Below are 27,578 nucleotides of genomic sequence, written 5' to 3'. Positions count from 1 at the left end.
CCACCACCCTACCACGTGTTTCTGGAGATCTCATCTCTCTTGCAGCATGATTTCCATGTTTCTTTACATCACTGGCGTAATCATTAGTGCTGTTCACTGATACCTGGCTCTCCTCTCTTCTAGACACACACATACACTTCCTGGCTCCCTTGAGGTTGGTTCTGTGACTACTTCTGGCATGAACTATGAGTAGAAGTGGTCTCTGTCACTTCTGGGCTAAAGAATTTGCTAGTGTGAGACACTCCAGAGTTCTTTATTTTCCTTCTGGAAGAAGGCACTGATATTTTGGGCTTATGTTTTACTGATGCATAGCCTAGCCTAGCCTGACTGAAACTATCCCATGCCTTTTTCAGGTATTTAAAATACACATGACAAGTTGAAGACACTTACATTAACATTTGATAAGTCTTTAGACACATAATGGATACACAATGCTCAGTCACTCTCAAGGTAACAGTTCCAAGACTCTTACTTCTCCAAATCAAATTTAAATTGGCTCAAGCAGCTGGATCCTATTTAGGTAGAAAGTTTACAATCACTCTATTGGGCTATGCCTACTCACCCTACACTGATTTTTCTCAATGCAGTTGTGCACCTTCTGTATGACAATCACCTGGGGTATTTGTTAAAGGTAGACACCATGGTATCCCTCAAATCAGAATCTTGGGCAGTAGGACTCAACATCATTCTGACCACACTTCACACGTGATCCTTCTTACTCTGAAATTACCTTGCCCTACCTTGTCTGATTCCCCTAACTTCTAGATCAGCATTATCCAGTAGCATCTTCTACAAAGACAGAAACATTTTATACACGGACTGTCCAACATAGTAGCCTCTAGTCACATGTGGCTCTTGAGCTCTTGAAATGTAACTAGTGTGAGTGAGGAACTGAATTTTTAATTTACGTAATTTAATTTAATTTAAATAGCCACATGTGGCTAGAGGCTACCATATTGGACAGCACAGTTCTAGACTGTTGGTCCTTAAGAGCAAGAACTCTATCTTCAATCTCCGTATCCCCTCTGTGCCTGACACAGAATAACGCAGTAACTAAAAACTGACACAGGAAATAGGCCTGCACTATTTCCAGTTTTTGAGGTTCCTGGTATACTAAGAAAAGAAGAAATGCAAAAAAAAGATTACAAAAAGTGTTTTCTGGGCAAATGTTTTAAATGTTTACATTTACGAAGGAGCTTTATTGTCCTATTCTCAAGATAAATCATATTCACATTAGTGTCTCATGACAATGCCTAATAGTCATGGTGTATTCAATTAGCTTTCTACCTTTGATTTAGCAAATATAAACGAGGTATTAAGACATAATGAATCCTGCTTTCCTGCTTAGGATCTTCCTACGTACCTTTAGTTAAAGTGTCTATGTGTGACTATATATACCAGTGAATACAAATCAGATCACTAATCCATGAGATAGAAAGGAGTTTACAGCACACAATGTGATTTAGATTAGATATGAGAAAGCTAATTTTTCAAATTTTGGCCTAGTAGAAGAATGTACTGAGAAAGGTTGTGAGAAAATTATTTGACTGGAGAATGTGGGACTTGAATTTTCCTACTTATGCTTAGCAACCATTACTTTACCTATCTCCTTCAAGAGAAAGCAAAGTTAAAAGAATAACACTCTGTAGATTTGCAATAACACTAAAACTTCTTCGAAAATAATTCATTGTTCTGGTTCTACTTAGCTGATGTAAAACCCTGGAGTCCTTATAAATGACCTTCTTATCAGCACGGAAGGGCGTATAAGTTTTAACTCTTGCCTGAAGTGAGAGCAAGGGACTATGTATAAGCTAGTCGTCATTAAACATATTTATCATTCCTTCCCCAGCTTTTCCATAAGCAACTTGAGGTGACTAGTGCAATTATACATAGAATGTAGAAAGTTATAAATAAATCTGAGCAAGAGAAAACCCAAATTTAAACAGAGGGTTAGGAACAGGGAACAAATTGGAATGCAGATATGCAGGCCACAGGTTCCTATGCAAACACTACAGCTGAGCTAAAATTTGACTCAAGAGCTTCATGACAGCCAAAGGGAAGAGGGAAACACATCCAGTTACATAACCTACTTGTCTGTAAGGAAGACACATCTGTTACTCAAGCGTAGCCAAGTATTTCATGACAGTTGGCTCTGAAAGAAAATTCTTCTTGGGATTTTCCATAGGGAACACAAAATGACCAAGTGTGCAACAGCTCTGTGGAGCTGTCTCTTCTAGAATCCCTTAATGTATGCAGAAGACACAATATTCAAAAGGTAAGTCAGTAAACACTCCTGGGAGGGGCTGAAGAAGGTTTCCGTGTGTATGAGCTCAGGACAATATGGTCAGGTATGCAGTTTTCTGATGGACCAGCTAATATTCTGTGGCTGATTAAAGCTAGGTACATACTGTTTAGAAGTCAGTCATCTCATTGGCAGATGGTAGCTGGTTGACAGCCTTTTGTGAAGAGTGAGTCATTGCATTGAGATTTTTACCTAAATGGGAACATTTCTCTCTACATGGTGGGGGACAGAGGGAGCACTTGCAGGAAATTCAGGATTTTCCTTAAGAAACAATTCTTCATATAAGAAATATTAATAAGAAATTAAAAATAAAAATAAGAAAAATTAAGTCTTCGAGTCTGCAAAGTTCTATCCAATGGAGCAGAGGGTCTGCAAACTCACAGACAAGTGATTTTTTTTTTTTTTTTACAAAGTTGACATTGGTTACCAATATTTAGAGATCAACAGATTTCAAATGTGGCAACCCTAGAAGCTCATACCACCACTTGGCAACAATCTCCTGTGCTGAGTGCAGAGCACTTACCGACCCTTTAGGCATCTGAAAGCCCTGTCAGAAAATGAAGAATCTGATTGGTTTCAAAGAAGAAATTATCAGTTGCTCACTCTGGCTATAGAAAAATCTGAATAATGCTCCCAGGAAATGTACAGCTTTTAGCAAAGTGACTGGCCTGGAAATCTACCCGTAAGAATTACTTGCAAAACACACCCTTAAGTAAAGAAATGAACCTGGTATTTAGTTACCGGATCTTAGCAATTAGATTTGAGGACATGTACCAAAATAATCATTTTAGTTTTAGAACTGGTGATCTTTACCCATTCTTTGTGACAAATGGTAAAGCACAAAATCAAACATACACTAAAGCTCATTATAATAAAATATCAGCATTAAAGAAGATAATCGACTTGATCTCTAAAGTAAGGTAGCATAAGTCCAAATAATCCAAAAGTGGTTTCAAATTATTTAGATATAGGTTAAAAACAAGGAGGGCCACAACTTGCCTGTTTTATGCTACTTGAAATACTTTGTGATCTGTCTGAACACCGATTCTATTGATCTGGACTTTCAAGGTCATGTAGACGTCCTGATTTTACAAGAACTAGGATTCTATATTGATCTCAAGGAATTTAACCTTCTTGTCCACAGAGTCAAAGCCTGAGAAATGATTCAAAGCTGCAAACATTCTTTTAAAAATAAAGTTTACTTTTTCTAAGTATAAAATAAATGTACACTATCAACAATTTAGAAAATAAAGAATCCAAGTTATTTTTCCTTCTAACTTTTTGAGAAGTTTCAAACTGACACAATATAGATATGCAGGCCAAGGGTCCTCCCAGTTACTAATGCTGAGCCACAAATTTACTCAGAGCTTCTTGGCAGTCAAAGGGAAAGGAGAAAACAGCCCGTTATATAATTCACATTGCCTATAAGGAGAAAACATATCAGTTACTCAAGGGTAGTGAAGTGTTTCAGGACATTTGGCGGAGAGAGAAAATTCTCTTGTGTTCATTTAATAAGGAATACAAAACCATATCACACCCAGCAACCACCCTACAGTAACTGCATTGGTGAGTTCTGTAAACTAGGTGGTCTAGAATCCCTGAGTCTTAGCAGAGCAGAGTATAAAGGTAGCAGCCTGGGTGCTAAGAGCATGGACTCTAGAGCCCAACTATCCAGATTTGAATCATGGTCCATCACTTATTAACTTTGTGACCTTGAGTAAATTTCTTAACCTTCTATGCCTTAGTTTCCTGACTTATAAAGTACCGTGATTAATAATATTACCTACCTTAAAGGGCTGTTTTGAGGCTTAAATGAGTTAATGCCCATAATGTACCTAAAACAGTATGTGGCACATAGTTAGCATCATCATTATTACAGTAAAAGCTACAATAAAGGTGTGCACATGATGTAAAAGTACAGAAGAAGGGCACTTACACCGACTAAGGCTCTGAGGGTAGGTTTGCAGGAAAGAAGATGCCTGTGCTGGGTCTAAATCTTGGCCTACTACTTAACTGCTGAGAGTATGACCTTGGCCACATTCCGTGAACTTTGTATTTCCACCTGCTAAAGCAGAGATATAATGTCAGCTGTTGATCCAATAAGGTGATGTTTGCAAAATTAAACGAGATAATATATGAGGATTAGATGAGCAAATGTAACAAAGCATGGCATGTATCACAAATAAATGTTTCCTCTCAGATCTAGCAGAAAAGTAAACAAACCACTCTTGTATTCAATTTTTACATGTGTCCATTTTGTCCAATTAAACAGTGTATTTATGTACAACAGAAGTAGTTGTACACAAATATTCATTCACATCACAACAAAACTACGTAGAAGAAATGATAAATGATCAGTACTGGCTTAGCACAACTCCTGTTTTTCGGTTTTTTTCCATCACCATGGAAATGCCTTGGTATAGCTATGTCCATTTTGGGGGCATATTCTGCCAACCTGTGGGAGCTGGTAAATCTAATACTTCGATTTCCATTAGGCAAAACTCCCCCCTCATCTGTATCACTTTATACAGAATTCTACTATAGCATGTAGTATATCATGTTACAGCTACAGTTCATTCAATTTATAGTCACTTGCTTCATTTAAAAAGAACTATGGTAACTAGCTACATACTTATGTGTTTTTTCCCCTCCTCAAACTGAAAGTTTCTTGAATAACTGTATCATATCTATAGCATCTGGACAGAAGCTGGCACATAATATACTGACTTTCAGTGTTTGGTGAAAGGATCCAAGTAGGATTTGAAGTGTGCTGTTAGAAACAAATGAGTCTAGCATAAAGTTGGGGGGTTACTCTAGGAATTTATGTGAAAAATATAGACCCAGTCTGATCCTCTCATTTGGTAAATGAGAAAACCGAAGTCTGAAATGGTTCAGTGATTTGTCCAAGGTTATCTAGCTAGTGAATGGCCAGAACCAAGACTAGAATCTCAAATTCCCATCAGCCATACCAGAGGCCAATCCACTACACAGGCTTGCCTTTCACACCCCAGTAATTCGGTGTCCATCTCTACTACCTCACTAAAGCTGCTACTGTTGGTCACCAATCACTTTTGTGTTGCTCAATCCAGTCAATGCTTTTCAGCCCTTGATACACTTGACCTATGTGTGGTCTCTGACTCTGCCGACTCCCTTTCTGTCTTGTAATTCTTTCCTACCTTGGTTTCAGACGCATTGCTCTCATCTATTTCTTTTATCTCTCTGGCCATTCTTTCTCAGACTTCTGTGTGGGCTTCTGCTCATCTGCCACTCCCTTTTAAAGTTAGTGCTTCCCGGGGCTCTGTCCTTGGTCCTCTTTATTGTTTCTTCTATATTTTCTCCCTGTTTGATCTCATCCATGCCTAGGACTTAAATGAACAATTATAAGTTAATGTCTTCCAAATCTATTTTATTTTAACTCAACTTCTGTCTTCATTCATAGACCTCTGTACTTCGACGGCTTATTGGATGTTTCCCTCTGGGTGTGGCAGTTCCCTCCATCAAGTCACAATCACATTGCAGTAATCTTTGAGGGAGCCTAATAAACTGCAGCCTTCTGTCCCACACAGAGGAGGATGCAGCAGGAGACTAACTATCATCTTTACTACTGACTGTATTACTTTCCTATTACAGTTGTAACAAACTACCACAAACTCAGTGGCTTAAAACGACACACAGTTATCTTACAGTTCTGGAGATCAGAAATCCTAAAATCAAGGCGTCGGCAGAGCTGTGTTTTCTCTGGGGTCTCGAGAGGAGAAGCCATTTCTTTGCCTTTTTCAGCTTCTAGAGGCTGTCTGCATTCCCTGGCTCCATCTTCAAAGCTAGCAGAGCAGATTCTTCCAATCTCTCTTTCTCTCTGACCTCTGCTTCCGTCCTAATATCTCCTTCTCTGACTCAGCCTCCTGCTTCCATCCCAGCAGTATAATCCAAGATAATCTCCCCAACTCAAGATCCTTCACTTAATCACATCTGCAAAGTTCCTTCCGGCATGTAAGGTAACATCTTCACAGGTTCTGGAGATTAGGAGACGAACATCTTTGGGTGGACATTATTCTGTAAAGCACAACCAACAAAGTTTGTACTGGATATTACCTGTGGACAGAGAGCTTCCCAATGTTAAACTCTGGAATTAAATAGATTTACTGACTTTGTAGCCCTGGACCAGACACTCTCAACCCCACCCCCAGGCCCTCCTCCTGGAGAAGCAGAGAAGAACACCAGAACAGGTCCCTGAAGGCAGCTTTCTTTCAAGCGAAAAAGAAGGAGAGGGGCTACGCATGACCGGTTTCTCCTTTTAAATTCACCAATCAGGAGGTCACCACTCCAGGGAGGAGCGGGCCGGGGGCAGATGCAGTGAGAGGCCCGGAATATTGCATTAACGGATGTCACTCCATTTGCAAGGAGTCATCATGAGTGCAGAATAAGTGTTTCCCCAACAAACATATCCATATTTGAACTCATCATCATATGGCACAAATCTGATCAGCCTCCTAAGACGGTCACCATCACTGTCTAGTAACTTAGATCAGAACGTTGTGGATAATCCAGACTCATCTTTCTTCACATCTTGCTAAATGTTTCCACCACCTACCCCAGCACACATACTACAAACGTGGCCTACTCATTTATCCCCCGTGCAGCGCGGTCAGTTCTCCTACCTGAACAGCACTCACATCTATCCCTTCCTCTACACTTAGAGGGTAAGGCTCTTATCACTTCCTATCTAGAATACAGCCGTGGCCTCAAACTAGTCTCCCTGCCTCAAGGCTTGCTCTTCCTGTCCATTTTCACTTTTACTCGTGAAGCTTCCTCTGCCTGGAATTAACTCACCAGTTACTCTCTTCAAACCCCCACACCCTGGTCCCCCAGCTTGCCCAAGCGTCAAGCAGAATCGACCACCCAACATCAGCCAGGATCAAACTTGAACCCGAGTTGCTCTGACTCCAAAATCCATGCTCTTAACTGCTCTTGCTCGAGCACTGCCTTCTCTCATAAGATATTTTAAAGTCTAACGGGCTTTACACTTTACAAAGCATCTTTGCATAGATTATTTCCTTTTAGCCTCACAACGCTCCAATGTAGACAGGATGGGTACTGTTATCCCCATTTATAAGATGAGGAAACCGAAAGTCAGGGGAGTTCAAGGTTCGCTCCATCACACCCTGCTGGGTTAACCAGCGTCACTCAGCAGTCTTCCACATCAACCGCGCACTCAGCCCCTCTGGGTCCACTCCTCAGAGAACCTTCCGGCGCTTCGCAGTCGTAGCCGACGGGGTCCGCGCCAGTCTGGACAAGGCCGCAGCTCTCTCCACCGCGGGCGCCCTGGCACCTCCAGGCGGCGACCACGGTGGGGACCTTCCCTTCCGCAGTGACGCGATCAGTGACGCCATACAGTGACGTGTGGTGACGTGCTTACCCGGAGCCAGGTGCCAGCAGGGCAGCCACACCCTGGGGTCCCCACCCCAGGAGGGCAGAGGGTCGGGCCGGTGGGGTAAAGCCGCAAACCGGCCCGAGGCGACCTCTGGGCCCTGAACCTTCGGATCCCGCGGGCCCGCCGCCGATCGGTTGCTAAGTGACGCCAGCGCGCAGAGGCGCGTGCGCGGCCACGGCGGTGTGCGTGAGAGCGGACGCGCGCCGCGGCGGCGGCGGCGAGGACGGCGGCGACGGCAGCGGCCGAGGGGGCGGTGGCTGCGAGGGGGGTGCGGAGCAGGCGGAAGAGGCGTCTGTGCCGACTGCTGAGCCGCAGCGGAACATCGTTGGGGTGAGTAGCCGGGGCCTCGCAGGGGTAGTGGGGCCCGGCCGCACCTGCTGCGCGGGCCCCGGGCGCGGGGATGCGCGCCCCTACCGGACCCGCGCGCGCCGCTCCACGCCCCTCTGCCGCTTTTTCCGGGGGCGGGGGAGGAGGGCGGACGGGGGCTGACGAGGGTCATTTCCTGGGCGCGGGCGCTCTGGAAGCGGCAGCGAGGGGCGGGCGAAGCGTCTGTAGTCGTGGAAGGTGCAGTGGGAAGTAGGTGTCTGGGGGCTTCGAGGTGGCTCTGCCAGGCTCCCAAACGAGGAGTTGGAATCAGGAGAAGCCCGGGTTCCCAGAGCCGCCTCGCATCCTGCCTGAGACCGAGAGGAGGCGGAACCAGGGCGGCCGGGCTCTGGGGTTCGGAAAGTTTGGCGCTGCTGGGGCCTGCATCGCCCCTGCCCTGGCCGGGCTCCGAGGAGGAGCCGGTTGTTATGGAGAGAGTTATGAATCAGTGCCTGCGTGCAGCGTCAGACACACCCACGACCCGGGGAGGCGATCTGTCAGTGCAGATGGGGGCGGCCAACCTGTTGCCTAGTTTCCGTCTTCACGTGTATGTGCACGTGCTTAATATAGCACGCATAAAACTTTATTTGCCCTAGGCATTTTATCACATTGTTGCTACAGATTTTGAGGCCAAGTGGCGGATATCCATTCTCAGTTCTTCCTCATAGTCTCAAATCAGCTGTTTTATTTCCCAGAACCATGTTGTTCTGTCATTATCATTATTAGGGCCAAGAAAGTATGGAGACACTGTGTTTTATTTTCCTTGAAAGTACAGGCTTGTTACTTACTAGGCAGAAAATACAGATTCTGTTCAATATGTGGACCGGAAAATACTGATGGTTGGACAAGCCTGACTGTAAAGGTGCAGCGAATCATCAGCCCAGTGCTCTCTTCTCTGTGCGCTGGGCTGCCGCGTGGGTAGATACTGTGGTAGTTGTAGTTAACCATCCTCACGAGAAATCAGTATTGGGGGGGTTGGGAAGAAATCACTCTTTTCTGATTGTTGATTAAGGCGGTGCCTAATGAACCTATAGAAAGAGAGATGATACTGAAATTTAATCATGTTTTGTGCAAGAAAATTGGGAGAGGATAACATAACTTTTCTAAAATTCTGTGATTCACTTTCATCGCTGAGGATCTGTAAAGTACGTTGCCCGAGATTCTTACATCTTGGATCCAGTAATAACCTTGCTCTTTAACAGAGTACTCAGAATTCAGTGTCTCTTGCTCTCTGGACTATAATAGCTTTTAGGACAGGAATCATGTCTCTTCATCAAGGCCGTGTGTCCAGCACCTGCAGAAGTGCTTGCCACAGGGGAGGCACGCAATAGATATTTGTTATACATTTATGACACGGCGTAGAAGTGGTGTATCGATGTACAGCAAGCGTTTAGTTGAGTCCTTCAAGTTAATACATGTGCCTTCTCTGCCCAGTATTATGCTCCATGTGGGAGGAGGATTGAAGGATTGCAAATGATGTAGAAGACTTGGCTTTTTTTCTTTAAGAGCAAACAGTCCAGCTAGGAAGATTAAGCACCTGTATATAAAATAATTATGAACCCAAATGAGAGAGTATGTGAACAAGTGCTGTATGAGGTGCTATACTTTAAGTACAGTAGAAACTTAGAAAAGAGCAGACTTGTGGTGGGCTGAGTTAGTGAACTCTTTGGAAGAGGTGAGATTTGATCTGATCTTTGAAAGAAGTGTAAAATTTGAATTAGAGAAGAGATAAATAATACGTTGAGACAAGAGTGTGAATTTGGTCATCGGGGGATATATTGAGGAGACTTACATGTCTGGTGAGAAGTTCTCTGATGGGGAACATTGGAGAGAGAAGGTTTAGCAGGTTGGGAAGGGAAGGTGTTAAGACCAAGGCTGGCTTATCAGCATCCCACTGATAACAAGATAGAGCCTGCTGTCTGGGTAGGATGGGAGTTGTGTGACTCAGAGTAGTCTTTGACAAGACTAAGTGTTATCCTTACTTAAAATTAAAGGATATTATATTTGAACCAGGACCAGGTTGTTGTGTTATTCTGATTTCAATTACTAATTTGAGTAAATGCCTCACTATTGTGCGTACCTCTTATGAATTTAGTCTGCAGCACACGTCCCCATTTCTAAAATCTACCTGATGTGCTTGGGCTGTTTCATTGGAAATTTACTGAAATGGTGAACCCAAAGCATTTATCCAGCCACTGTCAGTGACACAGTTTTGTTTGGGATTATCTCTTATAGTGGCCTCTGAGGTTTGTAGTTGCTGCTGATCCTGTAAAAAATACAAATAATGTTAGCTGGGAAAGGAGTCTATTTGAAGAAGAATACTGAAAATATTGTCAAAAAAGATTTGAGAAAATTAAAGATGCTGCTGCCGAATATTGAACCTTTGGTCTTTATAATATCTTTTGCTGTTATGTGAGAATTCTTTTGAGTGGTGCGTAAACCTGAAGTTGAATTACTGACCTAAGATGTGTAAAGTTGCAACACCAAATGTTGCATTATTTAACAACTCAGCAAATATTTATTAGGTGCTGGCTGTGGTTAGGCACTGTGTTGGGTGCTGGAAAGACAAAGAATAAGACAAGGTTACCCTCTGAGATACTCAGTATTCATCAGAGGAGACAAACCTTTAACCATAATATGTTACGATAAGAGTTAATTACTTTTGGAATGAATAAAATGCTAAGGGTGTAGTTCACTTTGGGGAAAAAATTAATAGAGTCAGGGAAAGCTTTAAAGAAAAGTGGATGGAACTTAGCTCTGAAGGTTAAGTTGAATTTTGCCACATGTAAAAGGGAAAACAAGCATTCCAGGCAGTGGGAGAGCATAAGCAAAGTTGGCAAAGATTAAAATTGAATGGGACTTTTGGAAAACTGAGTCGTTTCTTGTAGGCTTGTTGTATGGCAGAAGTGATGAGAGAGGAAAGGTATGGTCGGAGCCAAATTGTGAGGGGATCTTCCATTCCGTTCTAAAAAGCCTAGACCTCCCTATTGTACCCCTAGCCCTGCGTTGGTGATGGAGAGCCTTGGAAGGTAGAATAATCAGATCAGAAAGTTAACTGGCAGTTCATAAGCAGAATTGCATTAGAGTGAAGAGGGAGGGAGACCAGTTAGGATGTAGGTGAGAGATGCTGGGAGCCTGAAGAGGGACAGCGGGAATGGGTGGATTGTAGAGCTATTTTAGATGTTAAAATCTGTAAATGTTATGACCAGCTAGAGGTGAAAGAGAGTGAGAAGTCAAAGATGGCATGTCTAGTTTGAATAACTGGAGATTATGATGGCATTAAATTAGAAAACACAGAAAGAGGAACAGATTTGCAGTGGAGAGGAGAAATGATGGCATGTTAATTTTAAGATCCCTGTGTGTTTAGAGAGATCCACTAGGTAATTGGAAATTCTGCTCCAGAGTTTATGAGACAGTTTAGAAATAATTGTGACTTAAGTGACAGCCTCCAAGGCTATGGAAGTAGTACCATTCTAGGAGTTAGTATAGTAGTTAACACTGTGGACTTTGCGTCAGGAAAACTCAAAGTCAAATCTCTGTTATGCCAATTATTGATTGGGTTGGGTGACCTTGGGCAAGTTATTTAACATATCTAAGCCTAAATTTCTTCTGAAGAGTGGGATTAATAATACTGTAAAGAATTGTTGTGGAGATTGAGATAGTATGTGCAGAATGATTAGCATAATGCCTAGCTTATAAATGCTTAATAAATGACAGCTGTTGCCCTTAGTAGTAGTAATAGTTACAGTTATAGAGATAGTAGAAGAAGATAGAACTACCCAGAGTAGTGGAGAGTGAAAACTGGAAAGGACAAGGAATGGAACTTTTGGAAATCAATACTTAGATCAAAGTTATATTGGATCTCAAACTTAAGCATGCATCAGAAATACCTGGAGGTCTTGGTAAAACACAGATCTCTGGACTCTACTCCCGTCGTTTCTGACTCACTAGGTCTGAAGGGTGCTTGAGAATGTGCATTTTGAAGAATTTCTCAGATGATGCTGATGCTGCTATTCCCAGGACCACACTTTGAGAACTACTGACATAGAGGGTGGATGAAGGAAGAGGAACCAGCCCAGAGACTGACAAAGAGGTGGAGGCTGATGGAGAAGCAGGAGGAAGTTTAGAAGGATAAGGAAGTAACGGCCTGCAGACTCTCTAGATCTGCCGTCTGCTTTCCGTTTCCGTAGACCTCATCTCCTTCTTATTTCTGTCTTCTCCAGAATTTGGTGTAATGCTTGGCACATAGCAGTGTCTGTGTGAATCTTGGAAGCTTCTTAATACTGTCCTTGTGCATGGTTGCATGAACTTCACACAGATTTCATTCATGCTCTTATTTCTCGTTGAGTCACAGAGAAGGTACTGTTCTAATTTTACACACACACACGCATGCGTGCGCAATAACTACAGAAAATTTTTTTCAAGTAGTTGATGCATAGCTAGGAGTTTTGACTTTGTGTTAGATGCCCTCCCTCCCTTTTTTATTTTTATTGAATTATAGTTAATGTACAATATTATACTAGTCTCAGGTTACAACATAGTGATCAACATTTATATACATTACAAAATGATCACTATGGAAAGTCTGGAAACTAACCATCTGTCACCATACAAAGTTATTACAGTATTATTAACTGTATTCCCTATAGTGTACCCTATGATTTATTTATTTTATAACTGTAAGTTTGTACATCTTAATCCCCTTCCCCTATTTTGCCCATCCCCTATGCTCTTCCCTCCCCCGCTTTTTTAATGTCAGAGTCCAGTTTGCAAAATAATTGTCAATAACAAATGTCAAGATTACAATCTGTGTCTTGTATTAGGCACTTGGCAGGTTTATAATGTAAGCAAATAATGTACTCCCAGTCCCTGGGATGTTTACAATAGGATGGGCAAAATGGGCAAAACCCAAAGGAAAGGAACAGGAAGAGATACAATCACAGAAATTGGATGGAGGAGGAACCTGAATATAAGGACTTATTTCTTGTTTGCCGATATACTTTGGATCTTATATGTCTCACATACTGAAGACTTTTGGCATATAGTGCAAATCTTAGTCTTAATCGTTTTTTGAAAATTATAAGGGAGTTCCTCTGTATAAGGAAGTCAAACAATAATTGTGCAAAGATATAAGCCATTGTAAAGAGATTTCTTTTTTAAGGTTTTATTTTTCCTTTTTCTTCCCAAAGGCCCCTGGTACATAGCTGTGTATTTTCAGTTGTGGGTCCTTCTAGTTGTGGCATGTGGGACGCTGCCTCACCATGACCTGATGAGCAGTGCCATGTCCGTGCCCAGGATTTGAACTGGCAAAACCCTGGGCCACCGAAGTGGAGCTCGCGACTTAACCACTGGGCCACAGGGCCGGCCCCTAAAGAGATTTCTTGAGTTAAATTGTAGCTTCATGACTGAGTAGGTAGCTGCTTACCATGCTTCCTAGGCTGTTGTTCTCTCTCATTTATTCTTTTTTTAAAAGATTTTGCTTTTCCTTTTTCTCCCCAAAGCCCATCCTCCCCTCCCCCTCAGTACATAGTTGTGGGTCCTTCTAGTTGTGGCATGTGGGATGCCTCCTCAGCATGGCCTGGTGAGTGGCGTCATGTCCTGGCCCAGGATCCAAACCGGTGAAACCCTGGGCCGCCAAAGCGGAGCGTGCGAACTTGACCACTTGGCCACGGGGCTGGCCCCTAATTTTTTTTTTTTTTATTGCAGTAACATTGGATTATAACATTATATAGCTTTCAGATGTACGTTGTAATATATTTCAAATTCTGTGTAGATTACATCATGTTCACCACCCAAAAACTAATTATACCATCACCTCACATGTGAGCCTAATCACCCCTTTCACCCTCCTCTCTCTCCACTTCCCCTCTCATAACCACCAATCCAGTCTCTCTTGCTATGTGTTTGTTTGTCATTGTTTTTGTCTTCTACTTATGAGTGAGATCATATGGTATTTGACTTTCTCCCTCTGACTTACTTCACTCAGCATAATACCCTCAAGGTCCATCCACGTTGTCACAAATGGCTGGATTTCATCATTTCTTATGGCTGAGTAGTAGTCCATTGTGTATATATACCACATCTTCTTTATCCATTCCTCCCTTGATAGGCACCTAGATTGCTTCCAAGTCTTGGCTATTGTGAATAATCCTGCAATGAACTTAGAGGTGCATGTATCTTTATGCATTTGTGTTTTCAAGTTCTTTGGATAAATACCCAGCAGTAGGATGGCTGGATCATACGGTATTTCTATTTTTAGTTTTTTGAGGAATCTCCATACTGTTTTCCATAGTGGCTGCACTAGTTTGCATTCCACCAGCAGTGTACAAGGGTTCCCTTCTCTCCACATCCTCTCCAATGCTTGTTGTTTCCTGTCTTGTTAATTATAGTCATTCTGACCAGAGTGAAGTGATATCTCATTGTAGTTTTGATTTGCCTTTACCTGATAGCTAATGACGTTGAACATCTTTTCAAATGCCTGTTGGCCATCTGTATATCTTCTTTGGAGAAATCTCTGTTCTCATTTATTCTTTCTGCTAACATCCATCCATTAAGTATTTACTATGTGCCAGAAACTGTGCAAAATGCTAGGCATAGAGAAAGGGTAATTGCTCTGGGCATCTAACACTGGTTTTAGTTAGGAGGTATGATACTGTGTAAATGAGTGTGCACACATTGTCAGGGGGAAGATCTGATGCCTAAATTTTATAATCTTAACTGTATATTGGCGTGAGCAGACATTAAGGACTTGAAGTTAAGTTCATTCAGCCTTATGTATGCAAGGAGCCATGGAAAAATACAGAGATAAACAGAAATTCTTTTAAGCCATCAAAGAATATATAATTTGGTGGAAGAGAAAAAATGTATTTACAATACTACATAGATTATGATAAGTGCTGTATAAATACTGGTCACCAACTAGGTTCTCCAATGCTTGGTGAGTGCCTGAGTGTTCAGATGTGATTTCGACTCATAAACTATTATAATGTTTCAGAAATTATAAGATGTTATAAATCCACATTAATCTCCTGGGCTGTCTTTTGCATCTTTATATAATACAAAAAATATTCTGGCAGCCTGTGTCTTTGTTTTCCCACTGTTTATTGAGTAGCTGTGTTACATTAGGCTTTTTCTATATGTCATTTAATCCTTATAATAACCTTGTAAATTGGGTATTATCCCTATTTTACTAGTAAGGCAACTGAGATTCAGAATGAAGAGAACAGTTTGCCTGCCGTCTGTGGCCCGTGAGGTGGGACAGGGCTTCAGCCTTGGGCATGGACTCCGGAGCCAGTGCTCTTCATGTCAGCTCCTAGTGTCAACATGGGGCCCTGGCCAGCAAATGTCCAGATGGAGAAATTCAATCCTATTTCTGCTGTTTTTGGGAAAAGTGATTGGAAGGAGTTAGAATTTTAATAACTGCCTGAATGATTGAAGACAATTTGATAATGTTGTTAGGAATGGAGGGGAAAAGGAGTAGAAGTTTAAAGGCCCCAGTGCTGTTCTCCTGTGAAGACATGATATATTTGACCCCAGATTTTTTGGTTGACTGACAAGAGATTTTACATAAACATTCAGATTTCCCACTTCGCTATGCATGAGTGCAAAATCTTCTAGAGGAGCAACTGTACTTTTCCAAGCTGAGGACAGTTAAAGTAAATTCAGAACTCCTTTTTTATCACTTAGTGAAGAATATCTTGCTCCTCACCGCAAACAATGTGTACTTGCGATTTCCCAGCTAATCTCCCTTCTCTCCACACCCCTTATTCCTCCCATCCACCCAAGTGTTTATTTTTTAATCTATTTACAAGTTAAATGCTTGTCTGTATTTTCTGTTTGTGGTTTAACATTCTTATTCTGATTTGATTTATCCCTTTTGGGTCCTACTTTATGCATTCCTGAAATATCAACTGTAATTATCTTTATAAAGCATAGCTGATTTCAGCTAATTTCACAATAAATATTTCTATGAAATTATAATTTATACAAATGGATAAATACTAAAACTTGCATTAGTTATCTATTGCTTTGTAACAAATTACCCCAAAATTTAGCAGCTTGAAACAACAAATGTTTCTTATCCAGCAGCTTCTGTGGGTCAGGAATTCAGTTGTAGCATAGCGGGCTGGTTCTGGTTCAGAGTTCCTGGTGAGTTGCTGTCAAGCTGTTGACCAGTGCACAGCAGTCATCTGAAGGCTTGACTGGGGCTGGACTGCTTCCAAATGGCTGCCTCACATGCCTGTTTGCACAAGACTTCAGGTGCTTCATAGGGTTGTTTGCGTATTCTTACGCCTTGTTAGCTGGCTTCACCTGGAGCAAGTGGTACAAGAGAGAGCAAGGAGGAAATTGCGTGCCTTATATGTTCTATCTTGAATGCAGATACTGCCACTTCTGCGATATTCTATTTGTTATAAATGAGTCACTAAGTCCAGCCCACATTCAAGGGAAGGCAGTTAGGCCCCACCTTTTTTTTGAGGGGGGTGTGTCAAAGAATTTGTAGACATATTTTTAAATAACCGTAGGAGCCAGCCCTGTGGCTAAGTGGTTCAGGTCGTGTGCTCCACTTCGGCAGCCCAGGGTTTCACTGGTTCAGATCGTGGGCATGGACATGGCACTGCTCGTCAGGCCGTGTTGAGGTGGTGTCCCACATAGCACAACCAGAGGCACTCACAACTAAAATACACAACTATGTACTGGGGGACTTTGGGGAGAAGAAGAAAAAAAAAAAGAAGAATATTGGCAACAGATGTTAGCTCAGGAGCCAATCTTTAAAAAAAACAAATCCTTTGTCATGTGAAGCCATTTCCTCAGCTGAAATTGATTGTCCATGTTGGCGTACATGCTGTAATTTTTCTGACTTGTATATTCACAGTATTTTCTGGAAATACTGTGAAGAAAAGGTAGTGGTTTTAAAAATCTAAAGCAAGTTTTCATAAATTACAGATTTTTTGATTTCTTCAAGCTTTGCATCTATCTCAGCTTCAGTTCTGCTTTCATTTTTATCCTACTTTATGCACTTATTCTTTTTTTTTTTTCTGCTTTATCTCCCCAACCCCCTCCCGTACACAGTTGTATATCTTAGTTGCAGGTCCTTATACCTGTGGAATGTGGGACGCTGCCTCAACATGGCCTGATGAGCGGTGCCATGTCCGTGCCCAGGATCCGAACCCTGGGCCGCCCCAGCAGAGCGCGAGAACTCAACCACTTGGCCACAGAGCCGGCCCCTATGCACTTATTCTTGTGTGATTCCATCTACACTTATTTCATAGTTTCTGTAATTAATCTTAAATAGAACCAAACATTTCTAAGTAAAATTAATTTACCTTTCAAACTTTTAGAAGAAAAGTACTTGCTTAACTGCTGTCTGAAGACATGCATGTCAACTTCCATATAGCTCGATGACGTTGGGTTACATGGCTTAGATGAGTCTGTTAACTTTTATGAAAGTCCTTTGGGTACTTTAGAAACTCTTCTTTTTGAGTAACGTCCTAAAGTAGATCCATTTTATTCCGAATCTCATTCTTTAGAAGGCATATATAGAATATGATCGGTTTAGTCAGGGAATCTTTTCAGAACACATCACAGTTTGGTTTATATTTTGGCACTTTATTTCTTTAGATGTTAACCACTTGTTGACTTCACCACCCCTACCCCAACAAGTATCAATTACCTGCCTTACTTTTTCTTGTAAGGTTTTATTTTAACCTATTTTTAGACAGACAGAAAAGAATTCTCATATAACCTTCACCACATTCCCCCAAATGTTAACATTTTACCACATTTGTTTTATCCTTTTTTCTTTCTTTCCATATGTATTTTTTTCCCTAACTGTTCAAGAATAAGTTGCAGATATAATGCCCTTTTACCTCAGTCCTTCAGTGTGCATTTCCTAAAAAAAGGAATATTCTCTTACTACCTTCTAATCATCAAAATCAGAAAATTAGTGTTCATATAATACTATTACCTAATCTACTGACCTTGTTGTCCCAATTGGCTTGTCCATGAATACACTTTATAGCAATAACAGAAATCCAACATGCAAAATGAAGCAAAAAACCACTTATGCAGCGCCTTCATCTTTTTTTCCCCTTTGGTTTCCTTTATCTGGAACAGTTCCTCAATTCTTGTCTTTGTGACATTGACATTTTTGAAGAGTGTGAGCCAGTTTTGTTTTGTTTTTAAATAGCATGTCTTTCATTTGAGGTTTGTCTGTTGTTTCCTCATGATTAGAGTCATGTGAATGCATTTTGGGCAGAAATACCACAGACGTGATGTTGTGTTTCCCTCAGTGCGTCATTTCAGGAGGCCAGAAATTAATCTATGGCTTTGAGAGTTTGAGTAAGGAAGCCTAGGAGAGGCACCTAACCTAAATCCAAAAGGCAGAGGGAAGCATGAATGGAATGAGGCAACAACTTTTTAAGGAGGTAATATATGAATGTGGTACAAAATTCAAAAATACAAAAGGTTGTGCAGTGGAAAGTAAGTCTTCCTTGCATCCTTAGCCCGTGGACATCCAGTTCCTCCTTCTGGAAGCAGCCACTGTTACCACTGATTTGTTAATTTGTTCAACAAGTTTTTACTGATTGCGTCTTAAATTCCAGGCACTGTTTTAGTGGTTTTTTTTGTTTTTTTTTTAAAAGATTTTATTTTTTCCCTGTTTCTCCCCAAAGCCACCTGGTGCATAGTTGTATATTCTTCGTTGTGGATCCTTCTAGTTGTGGCATGTGGGACGCTGCCTGAGCGTGGTTTGATGAGCAGTGCCATGTCTGTGCCCAGGATTCGAACCAACGAAACACTGGGCCGCCTGCAGTGGAGCGCGCGAACTTAACCACTCGGCCACGGGGCCAGCTCCCTGTTTTAGTGTTTGAGGATGGAAAGGTGAACAAAACAGGCAAAGGTCTGCTTCTGTTCATGGAGGCTTCCATTCTACTAGGGGTGATTAAAAGTAATAAAGTTTTCTGTATATCTTTTCGGAAGTATTCTGTGTATATATGGCATAATCTTATGTTTATTCTTAACCATAAATATCACTTACCATACTTACTGTAATACATCATGTTTTTTCTCATTATACCTTGGAGGCTGTTCCTTATCAGTACATGAAAAGGCTGCCTCATTCTCTTCAGCAGCTCCATAATATTCTATTTTATGGATGTTGTCAGGAAAAATTGTGAAAGACTGAAATGGGCACAACAGATTGCTGAATGTCCTATCGAGTGCACTTCTCCAGGTTGTCTGTACCTTTCCTTGTCTTTGAGCTATTTTATAACTCTGTAAGTCGTAGAAAACTGATAGTATTCTTGTCCATAGATATACAAATGGATTTTGTCCAGTGTAATGCAATTGAATGTTGTCCTGGGGATATTGGGCAGTTTTTCATCTATTTATAAAGCAGTTTCAGCGTTTCAGATAGCCTATATATACGTATGTGTGTTCTTTGACTACTTCTTTAAGCATTATAATATCTTACTGGATACTTTGTTAATTAATGAGTTAAATAAACTCTTTGACGTGTTGTTGTTTGTATGTGTCATGATTTTACTTTTTTTAAAAAATTACTTTTTATCAGGTACGTTATCGCAAGTCCCTTTTTGATGGAAATTTCATTTCTTTATAAAGCAGCTCATACCAGTTTTAGACAGTTTTAATCACTAGAAAAATCTGTGTTATCATGAAGCTGCATTTTGTGACGCTTTGCCAAGGAGATTAATGGATAAAAATTTTGATAATACTTCCATCAACCATTGTGACTTAGCGCCTGCCCTCCAAGAGTTTGTGGTCTGTGAAGTTTCTAGTTTATGAAGAGTAGCAGGGCTCTCGGGTAATTTGCTAAGGGAGAGCTAAGTTTGGGTTCCCCTAAGGGCGGGGCAGAACTGCATGGACCTTCTTTCCTCCAGCAGCTGCTTTTTCTCGTAGGCCCCTGGTCTGTGCTAGCTGAAGCAGAACTGAATGTCTCTCTCTGGAAAGTTGGGTGCCCGCGCACTTGTTTTTAACGCTAGCTGTAGAACTAGTCAAGTCTTGGGGACTCAACTGGAATCCCATGGCTCCAGTTACCAGCAGAGTGATTTCTCTGTTCTTCCAGGTGGTGACATTAGCAAGAGAATATAATGGAGTCACATAGTTGGGGTGGGAGTGGGGGTAGTGGTTATATTCTAAAGTCAGGACAAAATGTAAAAATCAAATACTGTCAAAATTTTCTTTAAAAAATCCTTCAATCCCTACAAAGGTCCGTGTCATGTCTTTCTTAATACAGCCATGTCCCCAAATAAGCTAATTTAGACTATGAGAATTTAGTTTTGCTAGAAGTTTTATTTGACACCCCTGATTTGGCTTAGCACCTCACTTCATGAGTGCCACCATTACAAGGCATTTCCTGGCCTGCCTCAAACACACCACAATAGAGCTATGACGCTATCTTTGCAGTTATGTAATTAGTGGTTTGGTAAAGTTCTCTCAGATACTTAGTTTGCTGTTCTGTAAAAGTAATAATCTTGTGTGCATTTGCATTGTTTCCCTTGATTTCTTTGCTCTCTCTACTTTTCTGTCACCTCTCCATTAAAGGTTTTATCACCTAGACATTAATATACATTTTGTAACTACTGAAGTAATCATGTACTATTTATTTCAGTGGTTATTAAATGCTTTTGATGTGGAGAAATCACCCACTCAGTTTTTAAAGGAAGGGTTAATTCTCCTAAAGTGGGATAATTCTGTTCTACTACTTGTTTGCCTCTGTTGTCAGTGTTTCTCTAGAGCCTTCAATTAATTCTTTGCTGCCTCCTCTTATTTATCAGTGATTGAGAAACTTCTAAAATAACTCATACCTTTTGTTTCAGACTGATTACAGCAAGGAGCGTACAGTCATTGAATGGAGTGGTGGGGAGCTCCCACTATAACTCTTCCTTCTGTATAAGTAGTTGAATTCACAAACGTTAAATTTGAGTATAATGTAACTCTTTTATTGAAACAGTTAACCTAATTCAAGTGGTATTAGGGAGGAGATTCCCAGGCAGCTACCCTTTCATCCATGCAAACATGTGTTTGACCTCCTGCTAGATTATATTAATTGTTGTGGGTACAAAAGAGAATAATTTGGAGCTGGCCATGTGGTGTAGTGGTCAAGTTCAGCACGCTCCGCTTCAGTGGCCTGGGTTTGTAGGTTCAGATCCTGGGTGCAGACCTATACCATTTGTCAGCCATGCTGAGTCTGTGACCCACATATCAAGTGGAGGAAGATTGGCACAGATGTTAGCTCAGGACTGATCTTCCTCAAGCGAAAAAAAAAAAAAGAGACAGAGATTAGCTCAGGACTAATCTTTCTCAGGAAAAAAAAAAAAAGAATAATTTATGGTCTCTGCCCACAAAGAATTTGTAATCTAGTGGGGGGAGGTAGTTTTAAACGTAGATGTTTGTAATATACAGTGGTAAGTGCTGCGATGGAAATATATCCAGAAGACTATTACCTTAGAACTTATGCCATGAATACTTAACTGTCTATCAGTACTTCTGAGGAGACATGTTAGTAAACTCTGATGTTCAGAGAAGGCATCCTGGTGAAGGTGACACCTCACTAAGCCTGAAGAAAAAGGCCTTACCTATGTGGAGGGTGGAGAGAATGTGTATTTTTGGTAGAGAGATGGCAGAGTGTCTCAGGGTAAGTGGTCACTAAGTTTGGTGTTGCTGAAGCATAGTGAGAGGCAGGGCATCCTTAGAGAGGAGGCTAGAGTGGTAAGCACGGGTCGGTTCAAGGAGGGTCATGTATGCCCTGTGAACTTGTGTCCTAGCCCAATGACCATGATACGATCATTATGATTATATTAATAATAGGATCACTAATAACAACATTTGTTAAGCACTTATTATATGCCAGGAACTGTATTAAGTGCTTTACAGATATCTCATTTAATCCTCTGGAACATTCACAAGTGAAAACGTGGAGGTGCAGAGAAGTTGAGTAACTTGTTCAAGGCCGTGTCTGCTGAGTGCAGAGAGTGGATTCCAAAGTGCAGAGGTCTATCTGACTCCAGAACCTTTTAATTGGAGAATCGTTACAAAAAGCATGATTATATATTCTATATAAGATATGATCTATGTTATATCTTGAGATTGATTATTCTGCAGCCCAAATGGAGATGGAATTGAGGGGGATAAAGGGGAAGGCAGGGAGATAGTTGGAAAGCTTTTGAAGTAGTCCAGGTAAGAGGTGATTGGAACCTGAACTAGAATTTAAGTTATTAGATAGGCCTAAGATGGATGAATTGGAGGAATATTTAAGGGGTGAAATGAAAAGATCTAACTAATTGATTAGATATAGTGGGTCAGGGAGAGGGAGGAGTCATGAGAGACTTACAGGTTTTTAGCATGGGTTACTGTGGGGCAATACCATATATTAAGATAAAAGACGCTGGAGGAAGATATGCATTAAGAGATTAGTTCGATGTTGAGTATGTGGATTTGAGGTGCCAGTGAGGACAGGCAGTGGAATCATATTGCAGGTATATGAATCTGTACATATGAATCTGAAATTCAGAGGAGAGGTCTGGGCTAGAAAGAGATTTGTAAGTTAGTAGGTAGCAGTTGAAACCAGGAGGATAGATAAATAAATTCATCGGGAAGGCATAGCCCTGGGGAACAGGACGCTTAAGGAGGCAGTAGTGAAAGAAGAGACACCTAGAGGTAAAAGGAGAACTGGGCGAGGAGAGTGTCACAGGCTAAGGGAGTAGAGTTTCAAGCAGGGCATGTTCAAGAGTGTCACAGGCTGTAGAGAGATCCAGGAAGGTAAGGATGGAAAAGTGAACTTGGGTATTCCATTTAAGAGGTCGTTGATGACCTTGATAAGAGTGGTTTCAGTGAGTGGTGGGCTGATCCTGAGACTTCGGGGATTCTGGAGTGAATCGGAGGTTAGAAAGAGGACAAAGGGTATAGATAACCTTATGAAAAGTTTGAATAAAAACTGGAAAAGGGATTAGAAAGTATGTGTGAAGTATAAGGTTGAATAATTGGCTCTAAACTCTGCATACTCTCAGCCTTGGGGAAGCTGGTTTGGGCTCAGTCCAACAAGTTGAAAGTCCTTGAAACCTTTGGGGAGTATAGACTCAATTTCTGAGAGCTGCGGCCAGCTGCTTCCTCTGTAGCCTCCCAGCGAGTCCTTCTATTCCTGGGTGAACTATAATCTGCTCTAATTTGTTGTCAATACAATATATGTCAGAAGATTACTAGCACAGTGCATTATCCTAAATGCTATTTTGGGAAAAAAAGAAAGAAAGAAAGAAGGGAAAAAAGTGATGGAGGAGATTGGTGGAGGAAACCCTAGGAAGGAAAATGATGTTATGGAGTGGCTGTTAAGTGTCAGGCACTGTACTATGTCCTTAATGTGTTTTATATTATTTTATTGCATCCTCATAGCCACCCTATCAGGGATGGGGTTATCCCCATTTCCTAAATGGGGAAATTGAGATCCTATAGCTTTATCTCTCCTTGTCTTATCCCAAGTTGTACCACTGATACCTGTGACCTTGGACAAGCCTCCCAGTTTCCTCATCTGTAAAAAGTCATGGTTATGATCCCAAAGTCTTCTCCAGCTCTAGGGTTCTAGGAATCTGTGAATATTTATTAATAGTGTTGCTATTTGGGCATGAAAAAAAGGCTATTCAGGGAATTTCCCCCCCTCAGTGAATTAATAACTTAATAGTGACACTGTCAGGTTGTACAGACTAAATAATTTATTTTCCCATCACAAAGTGAGTACTCATTATGTATGTGGCCTTAGAAGGCTACTGTAAAATAAATCAAGTAAATAGGCTTGATGACAGGCTCTCTATCAATTGTTACTAGCCCTGGGCACATGGGCAAATAGCTACCTGCAAGATCGTGTGATGCTTTTAAAGTGTGTTATAGGTTAAGTGCTAAGTATTTTTATTAATTTAGGAAGTATTTTTGGCATGTGGCCTTTAAAAATTACATTATTATATTATCATAAATCTTGATTAAGGCAACAAAATGTATTTACTATGGCCAGCTTCACAGCTGGGGTGAAATATTTCATAGCATGTATAATGAGCCACTAGGTGATGGTGATTCTCTGTTCACATCTGAAAAATGAGAGTTGGGAAATGAGTTAGAAGCTTTAAAGCTCTATTTAATTGTGAGAATTAATTTCAAGGAACAGTATCATGTGCCCAGTGAGTACTTAATAATTGAGGAGCAGGAGGGAAAAAGGAAATTATGAAGCTTTTGAACCTTCTTAAGTCCATTTTGGAAAAAGGTTAGAATAAAAATATAATGCTAATGTGACTTTCAAAGACATGCTTTACAACGTGATACATAAAGAATCAAAATTAGCAAATACCTGGCATTTTAAGATTAAATGTTCTTCTAATTTGGAGCCAGTGTGTTCTAGGTATACTGATCCTGGCAAGCAGAGGTTCTCACTGGATGTGGAATCACCCCTCATAGGGCATTATTAACATTTATAGGGGAAATTTTGTTTTCTAATGTTGCTGAGATGCATATTATTTTATTACAAATTATTTTCTTTTTTTCCCTTGTAGCTAATGTGTTTTTTAAAAGTGTTTATTAGTAGGTTCTAAATCTCTGAATTTTATTACAGAACAGTAGGGAGCGTTACAAGGCATTTATTATAAAAAAGTGGGCATTGGGTCTGATAGGGTTGATGGCCATTGTATTCATTTTCTATTGGTGCATAACATTGTGTTACAGACTTACAGTTTAAAATAACAACTGTTGATTATCTCACCGTTTCTGGAGGCTGGAAGTCCAGGCATGATATAGCTGTATTTTTTGCTGAGGGCCCCACCAGGCTGAAATCAAGGTGTCTGTAGGGGCTGTGATCTCATCTGAGGCTCAGAGTCCCTAACCAGGTTCATTGATTGTTGGCAGAATTCTATTCCTTGTGATCATATGACTGAGGCCTCATTTTCTTAATGACAGTGGGGGGAGGGGGGCGGCGCCACACTCAGCTCCTAGAGGCCACCCGCGGGTCGTAAGCGTGTGGACTGCTTACAACTTGGCAACTTACTTCTTCAAAGCCAGCAGGAGAATTGCTCCAATCGGCTATAACAGAGTCCCCTGTAAGATGGCCTAATCACATGAGTGACTATCCCATATTCACTGGTACCACCCACGCGCAAGGGGAGGGGATTATACAGGCTGTGTATACCAGCTGGTGGAAATTGTGGGGCCATCTTAGAGTTTTGCCTACCACTGCCACTAGTATCAAATCTTCATACCTATCTCTCTTAGATGTGTCAGTGGAGTTCAGTTATTTGAAACAGGAGCACGCTAGCTACTTTAAGCATTCATACAGGCATTGAGTACCCACTGTGTGCCAGGTAATTTTCTAGGTGCTGAGATGAACGAGGCAGAGTCCTTGTTCCCATGGAAGTTATCTTCTAGTGATTAGTGCGATGAAGAAAATAAAATGGAGTAGAGGGTTAGAAGTGGTGTGGGGGTGGGTGTTCTTTTAGGTGGGGTGGTCAGGGAACAGAGACCTGAATGGTGAGTAACCCGTAGTGTGGACTCTGGGAACAAAATATTCCGGCAGAAGGAAGGTAATTATAAGGACCCTGAGTCAGGACTTAGCTTGACTGTGTTTAAGGAACAGCAAGGCCAAGGTGGCTGGAGTAGGATGTGTAAGGAGAGAGGGGTAGGAGATGAGTTCATGGAGGTGATTGGGTGACAACTCATGCAGTGTCCTGTAGGCCTTAGTAAAGAGCATGATTTTAACTTAAAGTGACATAGGAAGGCATTGAAGGGTTTTAAGCAATGGAATGACCGATCTGATTTACATTTTCAAAAGATTTGTGTTGAGAAATAGCCTCTGAGGTGGGGAGATAAATACAAAGATATGAATTCTATGAAGGAAATGAATACAGTTATATGAGTGCAGATGACAAGGGACCTGCCTAGACTGAGGTCAAGGAAACTGCCTGAGGAAATGGCACCTGAGCCACACCTGGAGGATGAAAGGTGAAAAGAGGAAGGGTGGTCCCAGCAAGCAAACGACTTATGACTTATGCCAAGGCCCTGTGACCTTAAAGGAGCCTGTCAAGTGCCAGGGAATGTTAGGGAAAATGACTGTGGAGTTAGGAGCTGGATTCCACAAGCCTTGAAGACCTAGTTAAATGTTTTTCCTGTTCTTTCGTGTTAAGAGCCTTGGGAAGCCACTGAAGGGTTTTAAGTAGGGATGGGAGTTACAGAGGGAGAGGTAGAGGGAAATGGGTCATAAGCAGTTTTATAATTTGGCAGACTCAGTCTGGCTGCTGTGTGGAGGATGCTTTGGATTGGAAGCATGGACATGGTTAGGAGCTAATTGATGGTCCAAGTGAGAGACAAGGGTGGTATGGACTGGAATGGTAGCATAGAAGTTGCTAAGAAGTAAACTGATTTGTGAGTTCATTTAGGAGGTAAAATCAAAAGATTTGCTGATGGATTAGGTATGGGAAGTGGGGTTGAAGGAGGTATCATTCTGGTTTCCATAATTGGATTCACTGAGCTGGGGGACATTGCATGAGGATAAGCTTTTTTTAGTGGGAGAGGGGACATAGAGGTATGAAGTGAGTTTTGAGGTAACCAGGTGGAGATGTAAAGTAGGCGGTGGGATATAGGGGTCTGGAATTTGGAGAAGAGATCTGTTAATATCTATATGGCCTATTTTTGAGGACTTAAATATAGCAGACGCTGTATTAGGTTCTGGGGATGTAAAGATGAGTAAGATGTTTATTCAGTCTTTGTTGAATGTGTATAGGCACTGTGTCATGGTTATCACCCTCTGGAAGTTTACTTACCAACAAGACAAGTCAATAACAAAGTCACTGTATGGCCTAAAATGGGGGCAGTGATAGAGGGAAACGGAAGCTGATTCCAGAGCATATAAAAGGGGCACCTGACCTAGATTGGCAACATCAGTGAATGCTCTTGCTGAAGGGCATGAAGCCTGTTCTGAGTCTTGAAAGAGGAGGCAGAATGAGCCAGACAAAGTGAATATAAGAATCTCCTGTAGTAAAAGCCTTGGACATATGAGAGAAGACGATGACATCTCAGAAAAGCCAACAACTCCAAGTCCCTGGCCTTCACTGTGCACTGAGCCAGTGGGAAGGCAGCGTCTGTGCGGAGCTTGGATGTTCTCATGGTGCTGGTGGTGGTGCTGGGACAGTTATGTAGCCTTTTGGAAAGAGGGGAGAAGAGTATTCATGGCTGGAAGGTACTTCAGAGAACATTTAGCCCTTTCTTCTCATTTACAAATGAGCTTTCCAGTAGCCAAAGAGGAGAGCTGACTTGTAGATACCTTGTCAGCGAGTGCATGTCTCCCCAAGGCTGGGGTTCTTTAGCCCTTTACAGGATTGGCAGTGTCCTTTGTGTGTTTCCACATTGTCTCTGACATATTTATTTGGAGAGAGAATGTCCTGGAAATCTCCAGATGCTGCCATTGAGTAATGCAGGTCTCCATATGGGCTTTGTCTT

The 27,578-nt window shown here is 41.4% G+C and overlaps 2 protein-coding genes across 2 annotated transcripts in view; one reads left to right on the top strand and one right to left on the bottom strand.

Moving 5' to 3' along the window:
• Positions 1-3,482: 3,482 nt before the first annotated feature.
• LOC111769206 (uncharacterized) lies at positions 3,483-8,515 on the bottom strand. The gene is made up of 2 exons (XM_070245525.1): positions 7,133-8,515; positions 3,483-6,355 (listed from the first exon to the last, which is right to left on the bottom strand). The coding sequence occupies exon 1, from the start codon at positions 8,230-8,232 to the stop codon at positions 7,537-7,539; it is 696 nt and encodes a 231-aa protein (XP_070101626.1). The 5' UTR covers positions 8,233-8,515; the 3' UTR covers positions 3,483-6,355; positions 7,133-7,536.
• BTBD9 (BTB domain containing 9) overlaps positions 7,927-27,578 on the top strand; it is a 381,803-nt gene continuing 362,151 nt past the window's right edge. The window contains exon 1 of the mRNA XM_023624248.2: positions 7,927-8,063. The gene's annotated coding sequence lies outside the window, so the exon portion shown is untranslated. The remainder of the gene's footprint in view (positions 8,064-27,578) is intronic.

This window comes from Equus caballus, chromosome 20 (assembly GCF_041296265.1).
Source record: "Equus caballus isolate H_3958 breed thoroughbred chromosome 20, TB-T2T, whole genome shotgun sequence".
NCBI classification, from domain to species: domain Eukaryota; kingdom Metazoa; phylum Chordata; class Mammalia; order Perissodactyla; family Equidae; genus Equus; species Equus caballus.
This window is presented reverse-complemented; position numbering and strand designations above follow the sequence as displayed.